Below are 21,886 nucleotides of genomic sequence, written 5' to 3' on the forward strand. Positions count from 1 at the left end.
ATACAGAACTACCGGAATAAACTTGTTAACAATTTGTCTCATATTTTGTCTTTTGCGTTTCTTTTTTTGAAGAGTATAGTTTTGTGTTATTTATGTATACAGAAAATAATACTTTTATTTTGACCCCTAAAATTATTTACCTGTTGTGATTGACTATGAGTGCATTACTTGGTATTAAACATTATAAATGCCTTGAATATCTGTTCAACAAATCTCGTTAATGTTTCCCACTGTAAATAAAGGTCATTGTAATTTATGAATGTGTTACAGCAGAACTTTTCAGGCGACAGTTTTTGTAGTGGAAAAACGTTGATTCATTTAGGTGTATGTAATTACAAACAATTTGCTCAAAATTGTAAAATTTTATAAGGACACATGGTGTAAAGTTTCAGTTGTCCACAGTTGAAGAGTTGCAAAGTCCTGTAGACACCAGAATTTGCAATGTCCTGGTGGTTAAGGCGCTCGACTCGTAATCCAGGGGTCGTGGGTTCAAATCTCTATCATATCAAATATGCTCACCCTTTCAGCCATTGAGGTGTTATAATGTTACGGTCAATCCCACTATTCGTTAGTAAAAGAGTAGCCCAGGAGTTAGTGGTGGGTGGTGATTACTAGCTGCCTTCCCTCTAGTCTTACACTGCTAAATTATGGACGGCTAGCGCAGATAGCCCTTGTGTAGCTTTGCGCGAAATTCAAAACAAACCAAACAATTTTTTTGTAGCATAGTGAAAACACGCTGATTTATTTAGGCCTAGTTTACAAACACCGACGATAGCCTAGGCAGCATTTTAAGTACATTTTGTGCTGAAATTAATCTGTTTTATACGTTTATTGGGTAACGTATTTACTGTTAAACACTTATTTCAATACTTACGTTTGTTTCGGTTTGATGCACGTGACGTATATTATTGGATATGTATCTCGCAATTCCCGCCTGTTCTCTAAATTTGTAGAAGATTCTCGAATGCAACAATCAGTAATAGAAGTTTTACGAAAACACTAGAGTGTCTTCGAATATTGTTGAACATTCGAGAATCTTGCCTTGTTGATATAAAAGCTACCTGAGAGACAGTTTAAAATACTGTTGGTTAGCTACAGTCAGTATATCATAAGCCTCGGAAGCTACAATTGTAGTTAACACATGTTAATCGAAAAACTACAGAATTTGACCAGGAACGTTTTTATGTTTCGAATATTAAAAAGCATTCAACTTCAGTTCAACTCTGGACGGTAGTATTTCTACAAGGTCATTAAATACCTTCGTCGGAAAAAGTCAGTTTGCAAGCGGTGTGAGGCTAGCCAAGAAAAGATAGGGCTAGCTTAAGCAAGGTGTAACAATATCAATTCATAATTAATTTGCTCTTCCTGTACCTGGACCGGTGATAAAATATTCAGTTCCAGACAAGGTAGAAGATTCAGTATAGTTTATAATTTTGTAAAACTATTCTGTATTAACCAATATTTTAAATAACTATTTATAATAACCATTCTTATAAATTGTATTGTTGTTTGTATATGAAAATATATTTGTCTCAAGAAAGGAAATTTTGTGCATCAACCTTGTGGGTAAATATTGACATTCATTTAACTTCTAAAATAAAATTTTCTGTTATTTGAAATAGTAATACGTAACGTACGTGACATAATAAATCGAAGACTTGTCCGAGATAAATTATGATACATAACAATTGTTATGATCACGTGATGGGCTATTATATTTTGAAAACTGAACGATTTATAAATCTCGTTGATTTATTTGTGATTCACAAAATGAGGTCAAAATCTTCAGCGAAATGTTAAACTTTAATATTTATATGGAAGCCTATGGTTTTAGGTTAACTATTCTATAATGCAGCACTAATGTTGTAAGGCTAAAAGCGGAAGATGGGGGATGGGTGTAATAAAATAATTACTGGCTGGCGATTTCAGGCATCACATTTATTGCTTGCTTCCATAAGCAATAAATATTTTTTCATTATAAAACATAAATATCTTAGGACTCAGTTTACAGCGAATTAAATACTGAGAAAATGAAGAAATGTCAGTAGCTGGTTTTAGAAATCGCATATAGAAATATAACACAGCCATATAGTGTAGATTTGTCCATCTTGTTGTAGAGATTAAACATAGAACTTTGGTGGACTGTTTGTATTCAATTACAAAGCTACACAAAGGGCTATCTCTCCTTTGTCCATTGGCCCGCCATGGCCAAGTGGGTTAAGGCGCTCGACTCGTAATCTGAGGGTCGCGGGTTCAAATATCCGTTGCACCAAATATGCTCACCCCTTTTAGCCGTGAGGGCGTTATAATGTGAAGGTCAATCCCACTATTCGTTGGTAAAAGAGTAGCCCAACAGTTGGCGGTGGTTGGTAATGACTAGCTGCCTCCCCTCTAGTCTTATGATGCTAAGTTAGGGATGGCTAGTGCAGATATCCTTTGAGTAACTTTGCGCGAAATTAAAAACAAACAATTCTCCATCCAGCACGACTGTCGAAATTCGGTGTCTAGCGTAGCGTCGTAAGACCGCAGACGTACTGCTGTGCTACTGGAGGGCAAATTTCTTGGAGTAAAGTAGTTCTGTGTATTGCATGTTGTATTTTATCTAATATATTTTAAATTACATTACTGTAAAAGGCGTGCCTTTTTTGTGTAATCTGATGTAATGTATGTTAGAGAACACATTTTTTGTACGCAACACAAAAAGACTACGAACTTTCTAGACAGCTTGGTGCCATGGTGACTAGCCTCAAATGTTACTATCAGTTTCGTGTGTTGTTAGCTTGAAAGAAATCCCATCACAGTTTTATCCAAATAGAGGAAGTTATGCTCATCACTTTCAATCAAGAGTTTGCTTTGTATAATAGACAAAAATATCAAAACAATAAGATTCCCATCTGGCAAGCGAAAAAACTTTTAAATGATCCCGTAGACCTACTAACGAGGCTAGGTCAGATTCCCTAATCCCTTCGTCATGCATGGTTCGTATGCGCGTGGAATGTCGTTAACGTCCCACACCCAAGGCCAGCATGTCGTATCAGAGCAAGATTGAGTAAAGAAACAGTTTACTCAAGGTTTTAGAAGCTTGGCCTTGGCTGCATGCTGTTTAAAATAGGCACTGAAGTTATGAATTGGGTGTTTTAACATGCAAAACTGGCACTAACATAAATTGCCCTTTCAGCACTGCGGTAGCTATACAGCTTTACAATAAGTTTGAAGGTCATAGGGTAATCTTACGTTTTTTAAGTGCTTAGTTGGTAACGGTTATACAGTATAATTGTGTAGAAATTATTTAATTAGCTTGCAAAGCTTCACCGTGTTGAACAGTCCTTACACAGTTCTTACACTTAAAGATTGTGTAACTAATTTAACACTACGGTGACCTCTTCAGTGCCAAGGAAATAATTTTTTACATGTTACGAATATTACACTTATAAGATCATCCCGCTCCTCAGGTTTTTCTTCTTTTTTTTAATCTGTAAACAAATACTGAGCTGGAATATCTGTTTCAGTGACTCAGATTTAATAATTGCGAAATTTGAAAGCCTGCATACTATATATAACAGACATTATATGTATTTACATGATTTAAAATCGCATTTGTTGTGAATGAATTGTTAATCCTATACATCTGTATAAAATTCGTGTATTTGTATAACTTTACTTATGTGTTTATTTCAATTCCCGGAACACCGTCATTGCCTTGAAAATGAATTAAAATTATGTTTTGTAATTAAAACTTTGTTTCTGAGATAAGCAGATACTAAAATCATGAAGTTTTTCTTCGTTATTGTAGTAAAAGATACACTTTAAGGGTCACGGAAGTTAAAGTGGGCAATAATGTGGTTCTATGAAGATGTCGTTAGTACGCGATATTTCTACTGAGCATAAACTTTAGTTCTTGCGTGTATTATAAAGAATGTAATTAGAACGATTATTTTTTCAGTATAATTATAAATAGTTCTTGAATTGCGACATGAAGGAAGTTAAAGTTTATTTGATTATCTCGATATTTTGATCGGTGCTGGGATTAATGTTTCAGAGCAGTGATATACGTGTCTATTCGTTAGGGATGACATAATTTCAGTTTGATATTTGCAAGTGCACGGGCTTCACAAACGTGTACGTATTTCTGCTTGTAATAACGAATTGAAACCAATCCTTGATGAACTTTGGTTTTGACGTCAAAGGTTCGCTATTTGATACTTTACATAAAGAGTTAATTATGTTTTCTTAACTATGTACAAGAACCCTTGATCCTGTTTGCTTCAGGACTTTCTGAGTAGACGGCGTGGTGCCAAGATCCTATTTATATTTGTACATATGATTTTTCTTGTATGATTGTAAACGTGTATAAGAACATACCAACCAGTTAAATACAAACACGACTCTATCAAATATATACATATCAAATACGTAAAACAGTTTCAACAGCACTAAAACTTTTCAAGAACAAGCAGAACAACAAAGATACATATAGAAAAGTTTCATCACATTTTGCCCCCAACATTAAAGCGATGTAGTTTCTAATTCTTCATCGTGGCAGTTAGGTTTTTATCTTGAAGTCGTATATTCTCGTAGTTTTACTTGCCTCTACATTGCTTGTAGTTTTACAGGCCTTCTACACAGTTTACAGTCTAATTTACTGTAATATTGTATTGATTGATTAATAGTAGGTTTACTCACTTCACTGTTTGTAGTTCATCATAGTGGATACTGTACTGATTAATCTTGTAGTTTCACTTACATTTTACACTTTTTTGTAGCTTATATTGTACTGACTAATTTTGTTTTTTTTACTTACATTGTACTTTGTTTATAGTTTAGTTCATACAATACTATTTAGTTCACACTTAACTAATATTTTTTTACTTGCCTTCTACAATTTTAATAGTTTACTTTGTATTGTTCTGCACAATTTATAATTCTACTTGCATTTAACAGTTTATAATTTGGTTTTGTTCACATTGTAGGGATTAAACTTGTTTTTTTACTTCTTTCTACACTACTTATTGTTTATAATTTGTATTATATTGAGTAATCAGTGGTTTTACTTGCATTATACAGTTTGTAATTTATTATACTTTATGTTTCATTGATTTATTCTCATTTTTTGTATTGTACTTTCATTATCAGTGGCTATCTTCAAAACTTAAAATATTGTTTCATAATTTTATTTCATAGTTAAAGGGTTATTACTATTAATTACAAAATTATTTGTGATATGTGTGTCTTTTTTGCCCTTAACATGTAAAGAACACACACACACACATGTACACATTATATTATGCAAATAATCTGTGGAAAATGACGTTTTTAGTGTTTATAACAAAATGGTTTTATTTCTGAGATAATGTATATCTACGTTTCCATGATTGCCAGCTTTTAATTTTTTTTTTTTTCTGAAGGTGTAGTATTGGCTTTGCTTGTTGTTATTCAGACCAAAGTTTTTATTTCAACATGTACTAACTTTTTACATTTGTGTAACATTTTTCCTGTTTCACTTTCTGAAAGTAATTTACCAAATTCAAGGTTTGCTTTATAAAACACAAAGACACTAAGAGATAAACAATGACTAAGATGTTTTATGAAAGTGTTTTTTTTGTATAATTATTAGTTCTTAGTCATAGCCTGAAAAAGTACTTTAGTATAATTTACTAATTATTTATAGAATAAAATATTGCTGTCAGAGGGAATACTAGATATTTAATGCTGTTTATTTTTTGACATATAAAAATGGTATTTTTATTCTTAGTTATTCATTTATAGAATTTTTTTACTTCATGCCAGTTTCTAAAGTTGTTAATTGTACCATGTTAATATACACTAAACTCATCCACTTAGGAAAATTGTATTCTTATTTTTCAAGCACAAATACTACTTTATAAAACATGTCTTTTTTTCAAGGGTATTTTAATATTTTTTATTAAAATATTTAAACAACGAAAATCAATGTACACTTAACAGTTGACTGTTTTAGCATTTCAAGATGATTTGGCATATCAGTATTTTGCTGAAATGCAGCCCTCAAGCAAAGCTTGGGTTGGTATGAGGTCAGGAAACTCAGTATAGCTGTAGGCTATACAGTAATTCACAGTTACATACAAATTACTTTAATCTATTAGTGCAAGTAGTCATAAAAGTAGGTGATTTGAACTTGGTCAAAAACAGAACACTTAATAACTTTGAGTTAGAAGGAAGAAATATTTTGCGAGTATGACTTTTGTAGTGAAAAATAAATTAATATGTTTAACTAGCTATTTTTTGTTATTGTGTTGAATTGCAGTTCTGATCTATGCAGTTGTCTTGCTTTATCCTTGATGCTGCTTTTGTTATCTCATCTATGGTGTTTAATTGTCATAATTCTCGTGTGTGGTCATTAACAATGTATGATTCTTTATTTTGCTCTAAAGCATAGGTTGAAGGAATGAAAATAGTTTCATAATTTGTTTTGTTTACAATTTTTATAAATTAAAAATTGAAAGACTTGTATAAAAAACAAAGCAAGTTTACTCTTGAAGTCTGAAAACTTGTTTGTCCATGACCAGTAACAAACTAAATCAGAACTTTGTGAGAAAAGTACTACTGACTGCAAATTTTGTTGTTGTTATGTTACAAGAGGAGTGCAGTTAATCTGTATTGTATTACAAATTTTAGGTCTGTTGGTTTCTAATGATTTGCCTTCTTAAATTATCTAAACTGACTTTTAAGTAAGAATAAATTTTGGGTATTCAAAGACATTGTAATGACAAGAAAGCACTAATAAAAACTCAAACATAAACTGTTGGGACTGTAGAAAAAATGATATTTTTATAAGATGCTTTTTTTTTTTTTTTTAGAAAAAGAAATATCAAATGGGAAAATGAAAATAAAATAAATTTACTGTTAGTATAGTGTGCATCTTGGAGTTTAAGAGATATATGTAAATCAAGTGAGATTATCAGTGCCTGAGTACTGGTGGCAAAGTTTGTAATGTAACTGTAATATTCAGTGACTTATTTATGATTGTGAATGAGATGTAATATATAGAAGACATTAACTTGTTAAAGCCTGTTGTGTAAGTTAATTAGGAAGCAGTATCATTTCTCTATCTTTAATCCTATAGGGTCTTAATTACCACTTAATGTAATAACAAGGTATTTTCATGTATCTTACATAGATTTACGGGGTAAAAGCTAAAGGTATTAAAATGTAATTGTTAATTTTCATTTAAAATATTTTGGCCATTGAACACTCTCGCACATTTTTATGATTCTGCCTCTTTCTTCTACCGTGGTGCATGATACTCCTGTTTTAAACCAAGAGATCTTTGTATATGATTTATCGTAGGTTATTCATGTAGCTGAACTTGTAGATTTGATAAGCTCAAAGCTCAAAAAAGTATTCTAATGTACAAGAATTTTAAACTGAACTCTGCAATCTAATTGAGCAAGATAAAGAAGAGCACAAGATAAGTTTTAACTTTTGCCTGGACATTATTGTTACTGCAGTCATTAAACCTGAAAACTAATGTAATATATATTTTCCATTTTTAGAATTTTCCCACAGATGGGTTTAATCAGCAAGTTGGTCGATATACAACACCAAAATCAGGCCTCTGTGGAGACTCTTATTTTGTGGGTATGTAAAACTGCAATATTCATAGAAAAACACTAACCATAATAGCAGTAGATATTAATGAATAATACTCTGAAATCTGCACTTTTATTGTAAATAATGTAAACAAAAAGAAATATAGTTCAATATTTACATACACCAATTTTTTGTAACACAGTTTGGATTATAGAAGAAGCTGATTGCTTTGGAGACTCCTTTTTTGTCATGATGATATTGTTTTTTCTCTTGTAGATTGCTATTTAACTTATTTTTGTATTTATATTACTACATGTAATTGTGTCTATATGTAAGTTTTAAATAATTTGATATAGAATGTTTATGACACTGTTAAAAGCTAAACATGGAAAAAGGCAGTGTTGAGAATATTTAAAAAAAACTGCTTTTTTGTAATTTCAACAATTTAGAAAAGAATGTTTTTATAAATTTGCAGGAGAATAGTCATTATTATGCAGTAATTTGGAAATATAAAGTGCCTTCCTTGGCAATAATGCAACAACATATATTAAAATCTCATAGGGTGAAGTGATAATTATATTTTGGTTGCACTAGGATTTTACTTTTACATTGTGATTTTTAAAATAGTTTTTATTACATCTGAGTTGTATAATTTTTTGACATTGTGTACTCTAATGTGAAATAAGTTTAAAGTTGCCTTATAAGTAAGGACTGCATAAAATTATGTTATTATTTGTGTTCATGGAATACCAAAATATCTTAACTACAAGAGCATGAAGATACAAGAGTATTTTGACTGTGTATTAGAGTAGTTCTAGTTATTTAAACAAAACACTTCTTCTGTCAGTAACACTCAGGAATATATTTAGATTTTTTCCCCCTTCTGAGCATTTCTTTCTTTATATATGTATACATATATAATAATAATTAAACAACTTAACAATAAACTTAAACATTCTTTTTCATCTTCACATAGAATGTTTCATATTTGTTGTAAAGCTGAACTACTAAATTATCAGGTTGCTAAATTTCATTCAGTTGTCTCTGTTGAAGAATGGTCCACCTTTTTAAAGTGCTTGAGTTAAAGGGATTCATATTTTTGTCTTTCAAATGCTTCATTGAATATTGTATTTTATGTTACATTTTGCAAACCATTCTGCAATCTTAATGTTTATTTAATATATTAAACAGGTATTTTAAATTTTATTTCAAAAAATATAGAAATACTACATGGAATGAGTTAGAATAACTAGCAACTGATTCAAATTTTATTCAAAATCACTAGTTACAATGTCAAACATTAGAGGGAGAAGTATGTATGAAACATTGATGTTGAAAAGAAAACCAAACACTGTATTCTTGTTGTAAATCTGTTTGGTTTTTTTAATCTATTTGTCCACTTTTTATAGTGTCAGTGTGATAAATAAATGGAACATTAATGCTGTTTAATGTATACATTGTGATACTTTAAGATACTATACTAGGTAAGGCAGACTAAATTGTTAAGGACATCTTTTTTGTTGCATTCATTTCTGTGGTTAATTTCTGTCAGCTGGAACCTGTTTTGTACTTTTTTAAATGTAAAGATAGAAATACTATAATTAAGTTTAAGATTGTTGTGAATTAATATTTGATTAAAGTGGTCAGCTACATTACTCCCCACCAGCTCCATCTGAAACAGTAACCTCCTTAATGGTTTGACTAGTATTTTTTCAAACCTCAAAATACCATCTACCTATAATAGGACAACATCTGTTTTGCAGTCAGTATCCAGGTGTCACCTTTATTTTACTTAGACACTCAAGTATAATTTTCTTTTTAATCACTTTAATTCATTTAAAACAAAATATCTCTGACATCTTTTTACATTATGCTCTTGTGGCCTGTCATATTGTACCAGAAATGAGACACACTTATAATAGTGCATGGAAAAAATATACTAAACATTTCCTGGAAAACTATATGACCTTCATGACTTTATATATCATTCCTTCGATTACACCACCATTCCTACTTTGCCCTCGAAGAAGAAAGGTCCATTTTTTGAATGTCTTCAAGTTATAGAGTTTTGATCATTTTGTATCAAGACGTCTTGAGCTACTTATGTTTTGACATTATGAACATAAGAGAATTCTGTACGTTTTTTCTTTTAAGATGGTAATGTAACAAATCCCTATGCTTACATTGTTTGAAAGTAGTTTGAAGAGGGTAACGGTAGCTTAATTTATTTTCCTTGGCCAGCATAATCACCAGATTTCAATCCAACTGAGCATCTTTATGATTTAGGTAAATATACAGTTGTCACATTACCTTTCTGAAGATATATCTCTTTCATCATCTTGTGCAATCTTTGCTATGGTGACTGAGTTTAGGCTATTTTCATGGTAATAGTGAGTATAATACATTAATCATTGCAAGCTCTAATAAAGTGACCAGTAAAGGTACCTCATTTTTGTTAACCCCTCAGTGTTGATTCCTGTACGTGGTGAAGGGTCCTCCCAGGGAAGGTTCTGTTCTTTCAGTTTATCTCCTCTGGGGTCTAAACATCCACCCACATGTTTGCCGTGCATGGCGACCTGTGAAGAGGATGAGAGTATCCTGGTGGGTGAGGGGTCCAACCATAACACACCACTTTGGCTTTGAATTCCTGTAGACGGGCAGCCTTTTGGTGGCCCCCTTTGGGTCAATCGGCTGATCCACTTTGGCTAGGGTCAACCAAGTACCAGTGTTGGAAGTTCTCAAAGGTGTTGTGGACATTGTGTCTGATGCTGGTGTTTGGGTATAGTGCTCATGAAACCCTGGCATTGCTGAAGTGTCTTTGGTTGACATTGTAGTGCGTCCTTTCATAGAGCTCCATGGTGGGTGGGGTCAGTGGGCACTAAAATTTTTCTTTATTATGGATACTCCAACTAAAAATCTTAATAAAATAGTGAAAAAAAAAACAGTCTATAGGTAAATTACCACGTTTTGAAGATTCTGGGCAGCAATTCTCACCATCTGTACCTCATTTTCTTATATTGCATTGACTTTCAGACAAACCTTTATGGCATATGTCTCCATTTTTCATTCAGAAGGGGCTAGAGGGACTTGCTGGCTCTCAAAGGTTATAAAAGAATCTTTAATCTGGTGATATATTGGTGAAAACATCCACATCTCAACACAGTGATCTCCTCTTGAATTCAAAGGGATACACCTATTGAGGTGACACCTCATGATACTTTGAATTCATCACGAGGAATTATTGTGAACAGGGATTTGAAGAACACCCCCGAGTCAGAGATTCTCGCTGGTTTCTCCACTCAAGAAGTTTCTACAGTGAGGCGTATATCCACTTGCAAAGATGGAATTATGGTGCCGACCAACGTCCCCATTCTCACATTTACGTCTACACGTCTGCCTGCTGCCATCAAGGCAGGTAATCTTAATTGCAGTGTACAGCCATGCATTCCAAACCCCCTCTGATGTTTCAAGTGTCAGCAGTTTGGTCACTCTAAGACGTCATTTCATGGTTCCTTGATGTGTGCTCATTGCAGTGGCAAGGACCATGGTGCCTATAAGTGTGAAACAGACCCTCATTACATCAATTGCAATGGCTCTCACCCGTTTTACTTTCGTTCTTGCCCTAAATGGTTGGAAGGAAAAGAGGTGCAGCATTTGAAATGATTCATAACGTAACTTATCCTGATGCTAGAAAATTGCTATCCATCACCTCATCTCAGATATGTGCTGCTGCACTTTGTTCCACAACTACAGTAGGAGTGCAGACAGGTCTCTCTGTGCCTTTAAAAGAATCATTCTCCAAACAAATGAAAAGTCTTTTGACCTCCATGGTTAAAAAGTCTGAATCAACTTCAACATCTATCTCTGTCCCTTACATACATTCCAACAAACTTTAAGATCCACATCCCTTTGGTTCCAGGTACAGGCATTTCCTCGGATACATCTTCTTCTCTCACCCCAAGATGCAAAACAATCATTCATTCATGTCCTCAGTCACTGGAATCCCCTTCCAACAATTGACCCAGGACAGGATATATGTAGGTTGATAGACCTCCCTCAAATAAGGACAGTAAGGAAGAAAGATGTGGTCGTAAACAGAAGGGTTCTCCACCCAATTCACCTACACACAAATAAAAATGGCTACCTTGATACAATGGAACTGTCGAGGTTTACATTATAATCTGGATGACATCAAAACACTGATTGCCTCTTACCATCCTGTATGTCTTTCCTTACAGGAAACATTTCTGAAACCTGCCAATACAGTCACCTTTCAGAGGTTTTCTTTCTACAGAAATGACAGGCTGTGTGATGGACGAGTGCATGGAGGGGTGGCACTGTTGGTTGATCAGCATGTGCCCACCGTGTCTTTGCCATTTGACACACCCTTGAAGGCTGTAGCCATACGTGTTTCCTTGGGTTATACCATCACTGTTTGTTCTCTCTACCTGTCACCTGGAAAGACATATGATCAATCAGACCTTGATGCTCTCTTTGAACAGTTGCTGTCTCCCTTTTTCATATTGGGGGACTTTAATGGACATCATTCCCTCTGGGAAAGTGCTGATATTGATAGGAGGGGTCACTCTGTAGAGCGTATGCTCTCTTATCACAACCTTTCTCTTTTCAATACTGGTTCTTCCACTTATTTCCATGCACCTAGTCAGCCCTTTACTGCTATTGATCTCTCAATTTGCTCCCCTTCATAATTTTCCCATTTTCCATGGCAGGTTGAACATAATCCATGAGGCAGTGATCATTTTTTCTATAATCTTGAGAGAGACTGCTCATGGTTGATGCCACTTGACCTGCATGCCCCTGTGGATGCTGTATCAGGCAAAATGACCCTTTTTTGCTACTCTCACAGAAATTGATCCTGCCATTGTCTGTAAGTCATCAGTAGACGACTGTGTGACAGAGGTAACAGACTGTATTATACAAGCAGCTGCTCAGTGTATTCCTAAAACCTCGACACATTTTCCACTATATCCTTGTCCATGGTGGAATTCTGCCTGCCATATGGCATGGAAGGCTCAAAAACCGCCCTGGCATACTTTCCGTAGATATCCCACACTCTTGAACCACATCGCTTTCCAGTGGGCCTGTGTACATGATCGGTGGGTAAGACATCAAAGCCAGAAGGAATCTTGGATTAAGATCACAATTGGCATATCTTCTACTATCAGTTCCAAAGTCATATGGGACAAGATTTGAAAGGTCAGTGAGCAATATAATTCTGTCCCCCTTTCAATCTTGATTTCTGATGGTAAGGAAGTAGCTGATACCCGGATCATTGCCCATAATCTAGGTAAAAGCTTTTGCCAGGTATCTAGTGCTTCTGCTTCATCTTTCACTTTCTTAGCCATCAAGACTTGGGCAGAGGAATTACCTCTTTCCTTTCGAGCTGATTGTCTCTGTGACTATAATCGTCCCTTTACACTGGTGGAACTCAAACTGGCCCTTCATTTGTCTGGTGGTACATTGGTAGGACCTGATAATATATACTATGACATGCATGCCATTTATCTCCTGCTTCTCTTGATATTTTTCTGATTGTTTTTAACTGGATCTGGCAGGAGAATGTTTTTCTGATGCCTGGTACCGGGCTATTGTCCTACCTTTCTTTAGGTCTGGGAAGGATCCCAAGATTCCTTCAAACTACCATCCAATTGCTTTTATGAGCTGTCTCTGTAAGACCTTAGACTTAGAGATTACAGTTAATGCTCATCTTGTTTGGTTGTTTGAATCAAACAACCTCCTCTCGCCCACCCAGTGTAGGTTCCGATGACAACACTCTACTGTGGACTACCTAATTCGACTTGAAACGTCCATCAGAGAAGCTCTTCTCAAATGATAACATTTTGTATCAATATTCTTTGTCATTGAGAAGGCTTATGATACAACATGGAGGTATGGCATTTTGCGAGACCTCCATATATATATATATATATATGGGTTACATGGCCATTTGCCCATTTTTATTAAAAATCTTTTAATGGACAGGAGATTCCAAGTTCATGTAGGTTTGACACTTTCTGTTCTTTTTTACAGGAACTTGGAGTTCCTCAGGGCTGTGTTCTGAGTGTCACACTTTTCAGTATAAAAATTAAAGCCATCACTGAACAAATCTTTCTCACTGTTGCAAATGGGCTCCATGTCAACGACTTTCACATCTCTTGTTAATTGTCGAACATGCTAGCAGCATGTAGCAGCAGCTACAGACTGCCCTCAATCGTTTATTGAAGTGGACCACAGCAAATAGTTTTAACTTCTCTCTCTCTAAAACCATTTGCGTGCACTTTTGCCGCTGACGGGGGAATTCACCCTGATCCTGAACTCTGTATCGGTGAAGTTGAGCATTCTGTGGTCCCCGAGACAAAGTTCTTGGGGCTTAACTTTGACCATAAGCTAACCTTTATACCACACATCAAGCAGCTATGGGTCAAATGTACAAGAGCACTGAACATCCTCTGTGTCCTCTCTTCTACCACTTGGGGAGTGGATTGACGTTCTGTGCTAAAGATATATCGTGCTCTTATTCAATTGAAACTCAACTATGGATCACTGGTCTATAACTCTGCCAGACCATTGGCCTTAAAGATGCTAGACCCTATTCATCATCAAGGACTTCAGCTCTGCACTGGGGCTTTCTACACTTTCCCAGTTCAGAGCTCATACATGAGTCTCATGTACCTTGTTTGCATCTCTGCCGTTTGTAACTGTTTTTATTGTATGCTTCAAAACTTCATTCCTTACCAAAGCATCCCACCTGGGTTTATGTTTTCCTTCCTCGGTGGGCCATGCTTTTTCAGAACAGACAGTCTGCCATTGCTCCTTTTTGCCTTTGTATCCAAGCGCAGTTGGATGAATTGGGTGTGTCCTTGGATAACATTGCTGTATCCACTAGTCAGCCCATCTCACCATGGCTTCTTACAGTTTTCAGTTGTGACCTATCTTTGAGTCATCAGAGAAAAGCAGACATTCCTATTTATACAGATGGTTTAAAATCAGGTGACTGTGTGGGTTCTGCCATGGTTTGTTGTGGTTTGGTAGTTGCAAACAGAATCCCCACTACAGCTTCTGTTTTCACTGCTGAACTATATGCCATTTCTCTTGCCCTGGATCATGTAGAAGCTAAGGAGTATTCAAACTGCCCTATTTATACTGACTTGCTTAGTTCTCTACTGGTCCTGGAATCGCTTCACGTTGGTTCACATCCTGTTCTTGCTGATATTCAAAACTGACTGGCCCATATCCCTTTAACATCTACTTCTATTCAGTTTCTCTGGATACCGGACCACTTTGGTATTCACAGGAACAAGCTCGCTGACACCGTAGCTAAGTCTATCTGCTCTGGCACTATCACCGCTGTGCCTATCCCATACGTGGACTATGATCCTGTATTAAAGACTCAGTTCCATGCCACCTCGCAGTCGACTTGAAGTGAGAAACAAGAAAACAAGCTTTTCCAAATAAAACCCTATATTGGACTTTGGCTGTCTTGCTTCCATAAGGATCAGAAAGAGGAAGTTGTTAACTAGACTACACATTGGTCACAGTTTTTTAACTTGTTTTCTTTTATCTGGAACTGATGCAATAGTGTGTAGTTTGTGTAACACTCAGATCACAGTAAACCACATTTTACTTTCTTACTGTCATTACAACTTTCAATGACAGCACTATTTGAAACATGTTCTGTCCCAAGGTTTGCCCATAACATTAGACAGTGTTATTGGTGATGGTGAAACTATCCACCTTGGTAATGTTTTTAGTTTTTTAAAGGCTTTTAATCTCTTTAATGCCATTTAAGTTTTTTTAATTTTATACATTACACCTTTTTAATGTGGCTCCCTTTTAAAAAGCACAGTTCAACAATTTCAATTTGAAATTAAATAACTCAAAACCAGGACTGGAAAGGCCAACTTCAGGTGGCTGATGGTGGTTTCTGTACTTACCTCTTAGTCTTCCTGGCAAGTTATGATAATTACAGTTACGCTACAGAAAGTCCTTTACAGCTTGAATTACTGTAGTTTTTCTCTTAATGTTGTAGACTAGATGTAAACATTGGTTTTATGCTATTTATGGTTTTTTTAAGCTTTGTTTTGTTTTACCTTAATTTCCTTTTATGAATTTTACTAAATTTACTTTTAACTTTTTACTGTTAACTTTTAACTGTTTGGTGCAGATAGTCTAGCTGCTTTGTGCCAAAAACACTAAATCAACCAACCAACCATTTTTGTTAAAAATTTTAGAATCCAGGCTCATTATATCAAGATGCAAGAAACTATACTCTGCAAGAAAGCTATAATGTTTATTAGATATATAAACTTTTGTACTGTTTGGAGAAATATCTTTGCTTGCTTTGTTTTATTTCACCTTTAAAGGAACAGTTATATGAAATCTTTGGAAATATTTGAAATTAAGTTTTCAGAACCTCAGATTATGTACTGTTGTGTTTTTTATCCCAACAGGAACTTACAACAAAAAATTAATAAATCATAAAAATTCAAAGTAAAAAATATAACTGTGTAGTGAACTGACCATTGTAGTTTGTAATTATTAGAATCCATGTAATATAAGCAGATTAAGACATTCATAATGGAACTTGAAATATAATGTATATTAATGTATTACAAATTGGAAACAGAACTTTATATATTACATCATACAGGTAGTAAAAATGTGTCACAACTGTATTGCTTCTAGGAACTCTCTTTTCACAAGGCAGCCACAACCCCTGGTATTGTCACCCAGTGCTCAATTCAACTACAACCTCTATAACTGGTCTTTGATCAGTTTTTTCATAATTATTATAAATTGTGTCATACATTCACCCACGTTTTGGACTGCATACTTTACTACAAATTGAACAAGCTGCATATTGGAGAAAGTTCACACAAACTAGGTGATTGATTCTATAAACATTTAAGATAAATAAAAAAAACAGTAACCCTGACTTGTTTATATTAAAACATGCATCACCAAACAGTATGGAAAGGAAATAAATTGAACACAAGTAAATAATTTATGGAGTAAATTAGTTATCTTGATTTCTGGGCAAAATAGCTTTCTTGTTTTTAATATATATGTTCTTTCTTTCAAGGGCCCTGGCATGGACAGGTGGTTAAGGCATTTGACTTGTAATCTGAGGGTCATGGGTTTGAATCTCCATTACGTCAAATATGACTGCATTTTCAGCCATGAGGGCATCATAATGTGATGGTCAATTTCACTATTCATTGGTGTAAGGACAACTAGCGCAGATAGTCCTCATGTAGCTTTGTGCGAAATTCAAAACAAACCAAACTTTCTTTCAAATTGTGAGCGTAGTTAATTATATAATTTTTTCAACTTAAAACAAGCTTTGCATTAGTTGTATGTTTTAAATAATTCACTGCTTAATGAATTTGCAACTAATTTGTTTAAAGAAAAATATTATTTTAATATTCAATAATATAAATAAGTGAACTGCTTTGCATGAATCTTATAACCTATTAATACTATTAGATATCACAGTTTGTTGTTTCATCTCATGTTGTTTATATCCTATTTTTTATTAACCAGTCATATTACTGGTGCATGTGTTCTTTTGAACTTATCAGTAGCATGTTTTGGGACAATATGGGACCAATTGTTCCATCCTCTCAACTCAACTAAAAGTATTAATAAAGCTATTTTTTATAAGTTATAAAGCTATTTTTTTAATCTACTTGGATTCACTGACTCCACAACATTTAAAGTCAATTTATTCCAAAGGCCAACCACTGTCTTAAAGAAATAAAACTCCTTTTCTCTGAAGATGACTCCTAACTTGCCAAAATTTATATTTATGTCACCTATTCCTATTATTTTCAGTGTTAAGTGAGAAAAAAGCATAACGTGTCAACACTATCAAATCCCTTTACAATCTTAAACACCTCAGCAAGATCACCCTGACCTTTTTTTTTTTCAAGAGAAAACAATTTGAGAAATTTCAGTCTCTCCTTATATGACAACCTCTTGATCCCAGACACCATTCTAGTAACTTTTATGAACTTTTTCCAACAATGCAATGTCTTTCCTCAGGTAAGGAGCCCATAACTGAACACAGCATTGCAAATGTAACCTAAACAGTGAAATTATAACCACTTTAGACTTGTATTCAGAATTTCTGTAGACATGACCTAAAATTCAATTTGCCCTGCTTGGATGGCTTTTGACTGATCAACTAAAATATAATGATTAAATTTTCTTTTCAAAATTACATCTAAATAAATGTTTAATTAACATCTTTTCTAAAAGTTAATTATAATCTTGTAATTTATGTATGAAGACCTATGCAATGAAATTATAATCTCTTTTGACTTGTATTCAGAATTCAATATGTTTTTAAGTTATGCTCAAATGTTCTTCTTGATAAATCCTTATAAATTGAAACATGCAAAACGTTTTTTTTTTGTTAAAGACATATTTCTACTCCATCAGTTGTATGCTCCTGTGTAAATGATTAATTATGATGATAAATGCAGGGAATTTTATGATGAATTTTGAGGTCTGCTCTTTAGCTCAGTATGCTAACAAAGCCAAAACCAGGACGTTGTCAAAATTGAAATGTGTTGTAGGCAAAGTGTCTGAGATATTATAGAATTATAGCCAAGAGCTCTGATTGGACAAATTTTGATGATGTTGCTCTTGAGTCTCCTTGACAACCAAGCAAATGTAATGCTTGGTTCATGCTAGTGATCATGATATTTTATGAGCCAGCAATACAGAGTGTGGGACTTGCAGTTACTCAATTCAGGTTTATTACTCATCACAATCTATACCAACCTACTTTTAAATCTAATTATATGCCCAGTGTACTGCATCTTCAATTTTATATCCCCTCGGTGTCAACGCCTGTACATGGTGAGGGCACCTCCCAGAGAAGATTCTGTTTACCTCCTCTGGAATCTGTATGTCTGTCAACATGTTTACCACGTGTGGTGACACGTGAAAGGGGGGAGAGGATCCTGAGGATTGAGAAGGCCCAACCTCATCATACTAATTTAGAATTTCATTCCTGTAGATGAGCAGCTTTGGAGTGCTCCCCACCCCCCAGGGTCAGTTTGCTGTTCCTGTTTGGATAGGAGAAACTGAGTACCAGTATTGGCTGTTCTCAGTGGGTGTTGTAGACATCGTATCTGATACTGATGCTCAGGTATATTGCTTACAAAACCATGACATTGCTGCAGTGTCCTTGATTGGCATGGTAGTGTATCCCCTTGTAGGGCTCCATGATGGATGGGGTCAGTGGGCACTGAATTTTCTCTTTTGATGAATCCCCCAAATTCCAATAAAAATAAAATTGGTAAACAATCACATCTTGAAGAATCTTAAACACTTTCTCCAAGTCATTCTGCACCTGTACTTTATTTTCTCCTACTCCATTTTTGTTTAACAAACCTTTAGGCCAGAAGGGGTTGCAGGGCCTTTTGGTTCTATCAAGTCTATCAAGAAACTACATTTTGGAGACATCTTGGTGGAAACATCTGTACCAAAACACACTGAACTCCTCTTCTGTTTGAAGGCAGTTGGAGATATACCCATTGAAGTTGCTTCCCATGCTACATTGAATTCCTCACAAGGAGTAATTGTTGAGAAGGATGTTATGAACATCCCCAACTCAGAAATCCTTGCTAGTTTCTTTGGCCAAAGTGTTTCTGCTGTGTGCTGTATCTCCATTTGCAAGGACAGAATTATGCCAGCAACCAGTGTCTTAAGTTTGTCATCTACATTGCCACATCCACCTGCCTCTGTCAAGGCAGATTATTTAAACTGTAAAGTACAGCCACACATTCCCCACCCTTTCTGATGTTTCTAGTGTGAATGGTTTAGACGTTCAAAGGTATCATGTCATGGTTCTTTGATGTGTGTTCATTATAGTGACAAAGACTGCAGTGCCTACAAGTGCAAACAGCAACTTCATTCCATTAACTGTAGTGGTTTCCACTCCTCTTTCTTTTGTTCTTGCTTTAAGTGGGTGAAGGAGAAAGAGGTACAGGATTTAAAAAATATTAACATTTCTTACCCCAAGGCTTGGGAGTTATTATCCCTAACTCCATCTTTGACATATTCTGCTACACAACTCCTGTGTCTGTCCCCACCATTCCCTCCAGTGACTGCCTGGGTTCACTTCTTTAGCCCCAGCTTCTGGTACCTGCTTGGGTCCACCTTCTTCAGCCCCGAGACATAGAACAATTATTCATTCACTCCCTCAGTCTGTGGGATATATGTCCACAGACAGAGTTCTGTCAACTTGAACAAGGGAGAGATCCACAGAGGTCAACAGATCTCCTTCTAATAAAGAAGAATGACATGGTCATAATTTGAAGGGTTCTCTACCCAGTTCTCCTCCACCTAAGTAAAAGTGGCCACTATGATACAGTGAAACTGTCAAGATTTGTATTCTAATCTGGATGACATTAAGGTCCTAATTGATTCTTACCATGCTGTGTGTCTTTCCTTACAGGAAACATATGTGAAACCTGCTGATTTAGTCAACTTTTGGCAGTTTTATTTATACTGTAATTACAGGTTGTATGATGGATGAATGCATGAAGGGGTGGCACTGCTGGTCAGTCATCTTATGCCCACTCTGCCTTTGCCACTCAATACATTCTTGAAGATTGTAGCCATCTGTTTCCTTGTGTCATACCATCACTGTTAGTTCTTTCTGTGTCATGGATGTATTTATGATCAATCAGGCCTTGATGCTGTTGTTGAACAGTTGCTCTCTCCCTCTTTAATACTGAGAGACTTTAATGGACATAATCTCCTCCAGGATGATGCTGATATTGATGAGAGGGGTTGTTCGGTAGAGCATGTATATGCTTTGATCACAACCTTTCTCTCTTCATTAGTGGTTCTTATACTTATTTTCATGCACCTAATTAATGTTCTGTTGTCATTGATCAATCTACCTGTCAAATCTCCAAGAAAAGTGATAATTTTCCTATTATTTTGAGGAAAATTGGTCATGGTTGATGCCACCCGACCTGTATGTCTTAGTGGAAGGTGGTCCAGACCAGCTGGCCATTTTTCACTGCTTTCTAGGAACTTGATCCTGTATTTTTTCTATCTGTTATCAATAGGTGACTGCATTGTAGTGGTGAATAAATATATCATCCAGGCAGCTGATTAGTGTATTCCTAAGATCTCAACACATTTTCTACAGTATCCTCATCCTTGATGGAGTCCTGCTTGCCAGGAGGCATGGAAAGCTCAGAAACAGTCCTGGAATATCTTCCAGTGGTATCCTCTTTCTAATAACGTGTTTTATTAGTGGGTCTGTGCCTACACTTGGCAGATTAGGTGTCAGAGCCGAAGGGAATCTTGGAGTAAGTTCACAACAAGCATCTCTTTTATCACTAGTTCCCAAAATCATCTGGACAATACTTGGAAGTTCAGTGGGAGGTATACCTCTATCCCCTTTTTGTCTTGGCCAGGAAGTTGCTTATGTGCAGAACACGTTGCTGATACTCTCAGTAAGAGCTTTTGTCATGCATCCAGGAATTCTGTTTCTTTCCCCACTTTCTTGACCATCAAAATGGGTGTGTCATTGAACGATGTTGCTAACCGTGACTTACTACCATCCCCACTTTCTTTGAGCCAGCTGGGGAAGGTGGATACTTCCTATTGGAGGTACTGTCTTCTCTTTGCTGAACACCTTTCGAATCATTCTTCCATTCCTGTTTATATGGATGGTTCAATATCAGGTAATTCTGTGGTATCTGCCATGGTTTATTGTGGCTCAGTGATTGCTCACAGGGTTCTTTCCAGAGTTTCTGTCTTCACTGCCAAGTTGTATGCTATTTATCTTACCATGGATTACGTAAAAGCTATACAGCACACAAATTGTACTATTTATTACAATTAACAATCTATTAGCTATGTACTGACACTGAAATCACTTGGTGTTACTTTTCACCCTGTTGTTATTGATATTCAACAAAGTTTGGGTCATGTTTTTATCTTCTATTTATGTCCAGTTTTCCTGGATACCTGGCTATGCTGCTTGGTATTTGGGAATGAGCTCATTGACACCACAGCTAAGTTGGTCTGCTCTGGTGTCATCATAGCAATGTCTATCTTGTATATGAATTATGGTCCTGTATTGAAAGTTTAGCTTTGCACCAGTTGGCAGTTGACTTGGAATGAGCAACATCATAACAGACTTTTCCACATCAAACCTTCTGTTGTTTTTTGGCCTTCTTGTTTCTACAAGGATCAGAAGGAGGAAGTTTTTCTGACTTGACTACTTATTGGTAACAGTTTTAAACTCATTGTTTTCTTTTAT

At 35.4% G+C, this 21,886-nt stretch overlaps 1 protein-coding gene across 4 annotated transcripts in view; it reads left to right on the top strand.

Moving 5' to 3' along the window:
• Positions 1–21,886, top strand: part of LOC143249202 (transcription factor 12-like) — a 126,223-nt gene that overhangs the window by 76,113 nt on the left and 28,224 nt on the right. For all 4 annotated transcript variants that reach the window (XM_076498670.1, XM_076498671.1, XM_076498673.1 and 1 more), the window contains one exon: positions 7,533–7,617. In XM_076498670.1, coding sequence (XP_076354785.1) covers positions 7,533–7,617 — 85 coding nt within the window. The remainder of the gene's footprint in view (positions 1–7,532; positions 7,618–21,886) is intronic.

Source organism: Tachypleus tridentatus, chromosome 4 (genome assembly GCF_004210375.1).
Source record: "Tachypleus tridentatus isolate NWPU-2018 chromosome 4, ASM421037v1, whole genome shotgun sequence".
Lineage (NCBI taxonomy): Eukaryota > Metazoa > Arthropoda > Merostomata > Xiphosura > Limulidae > Tachypleus > Tachypleus tridentatus.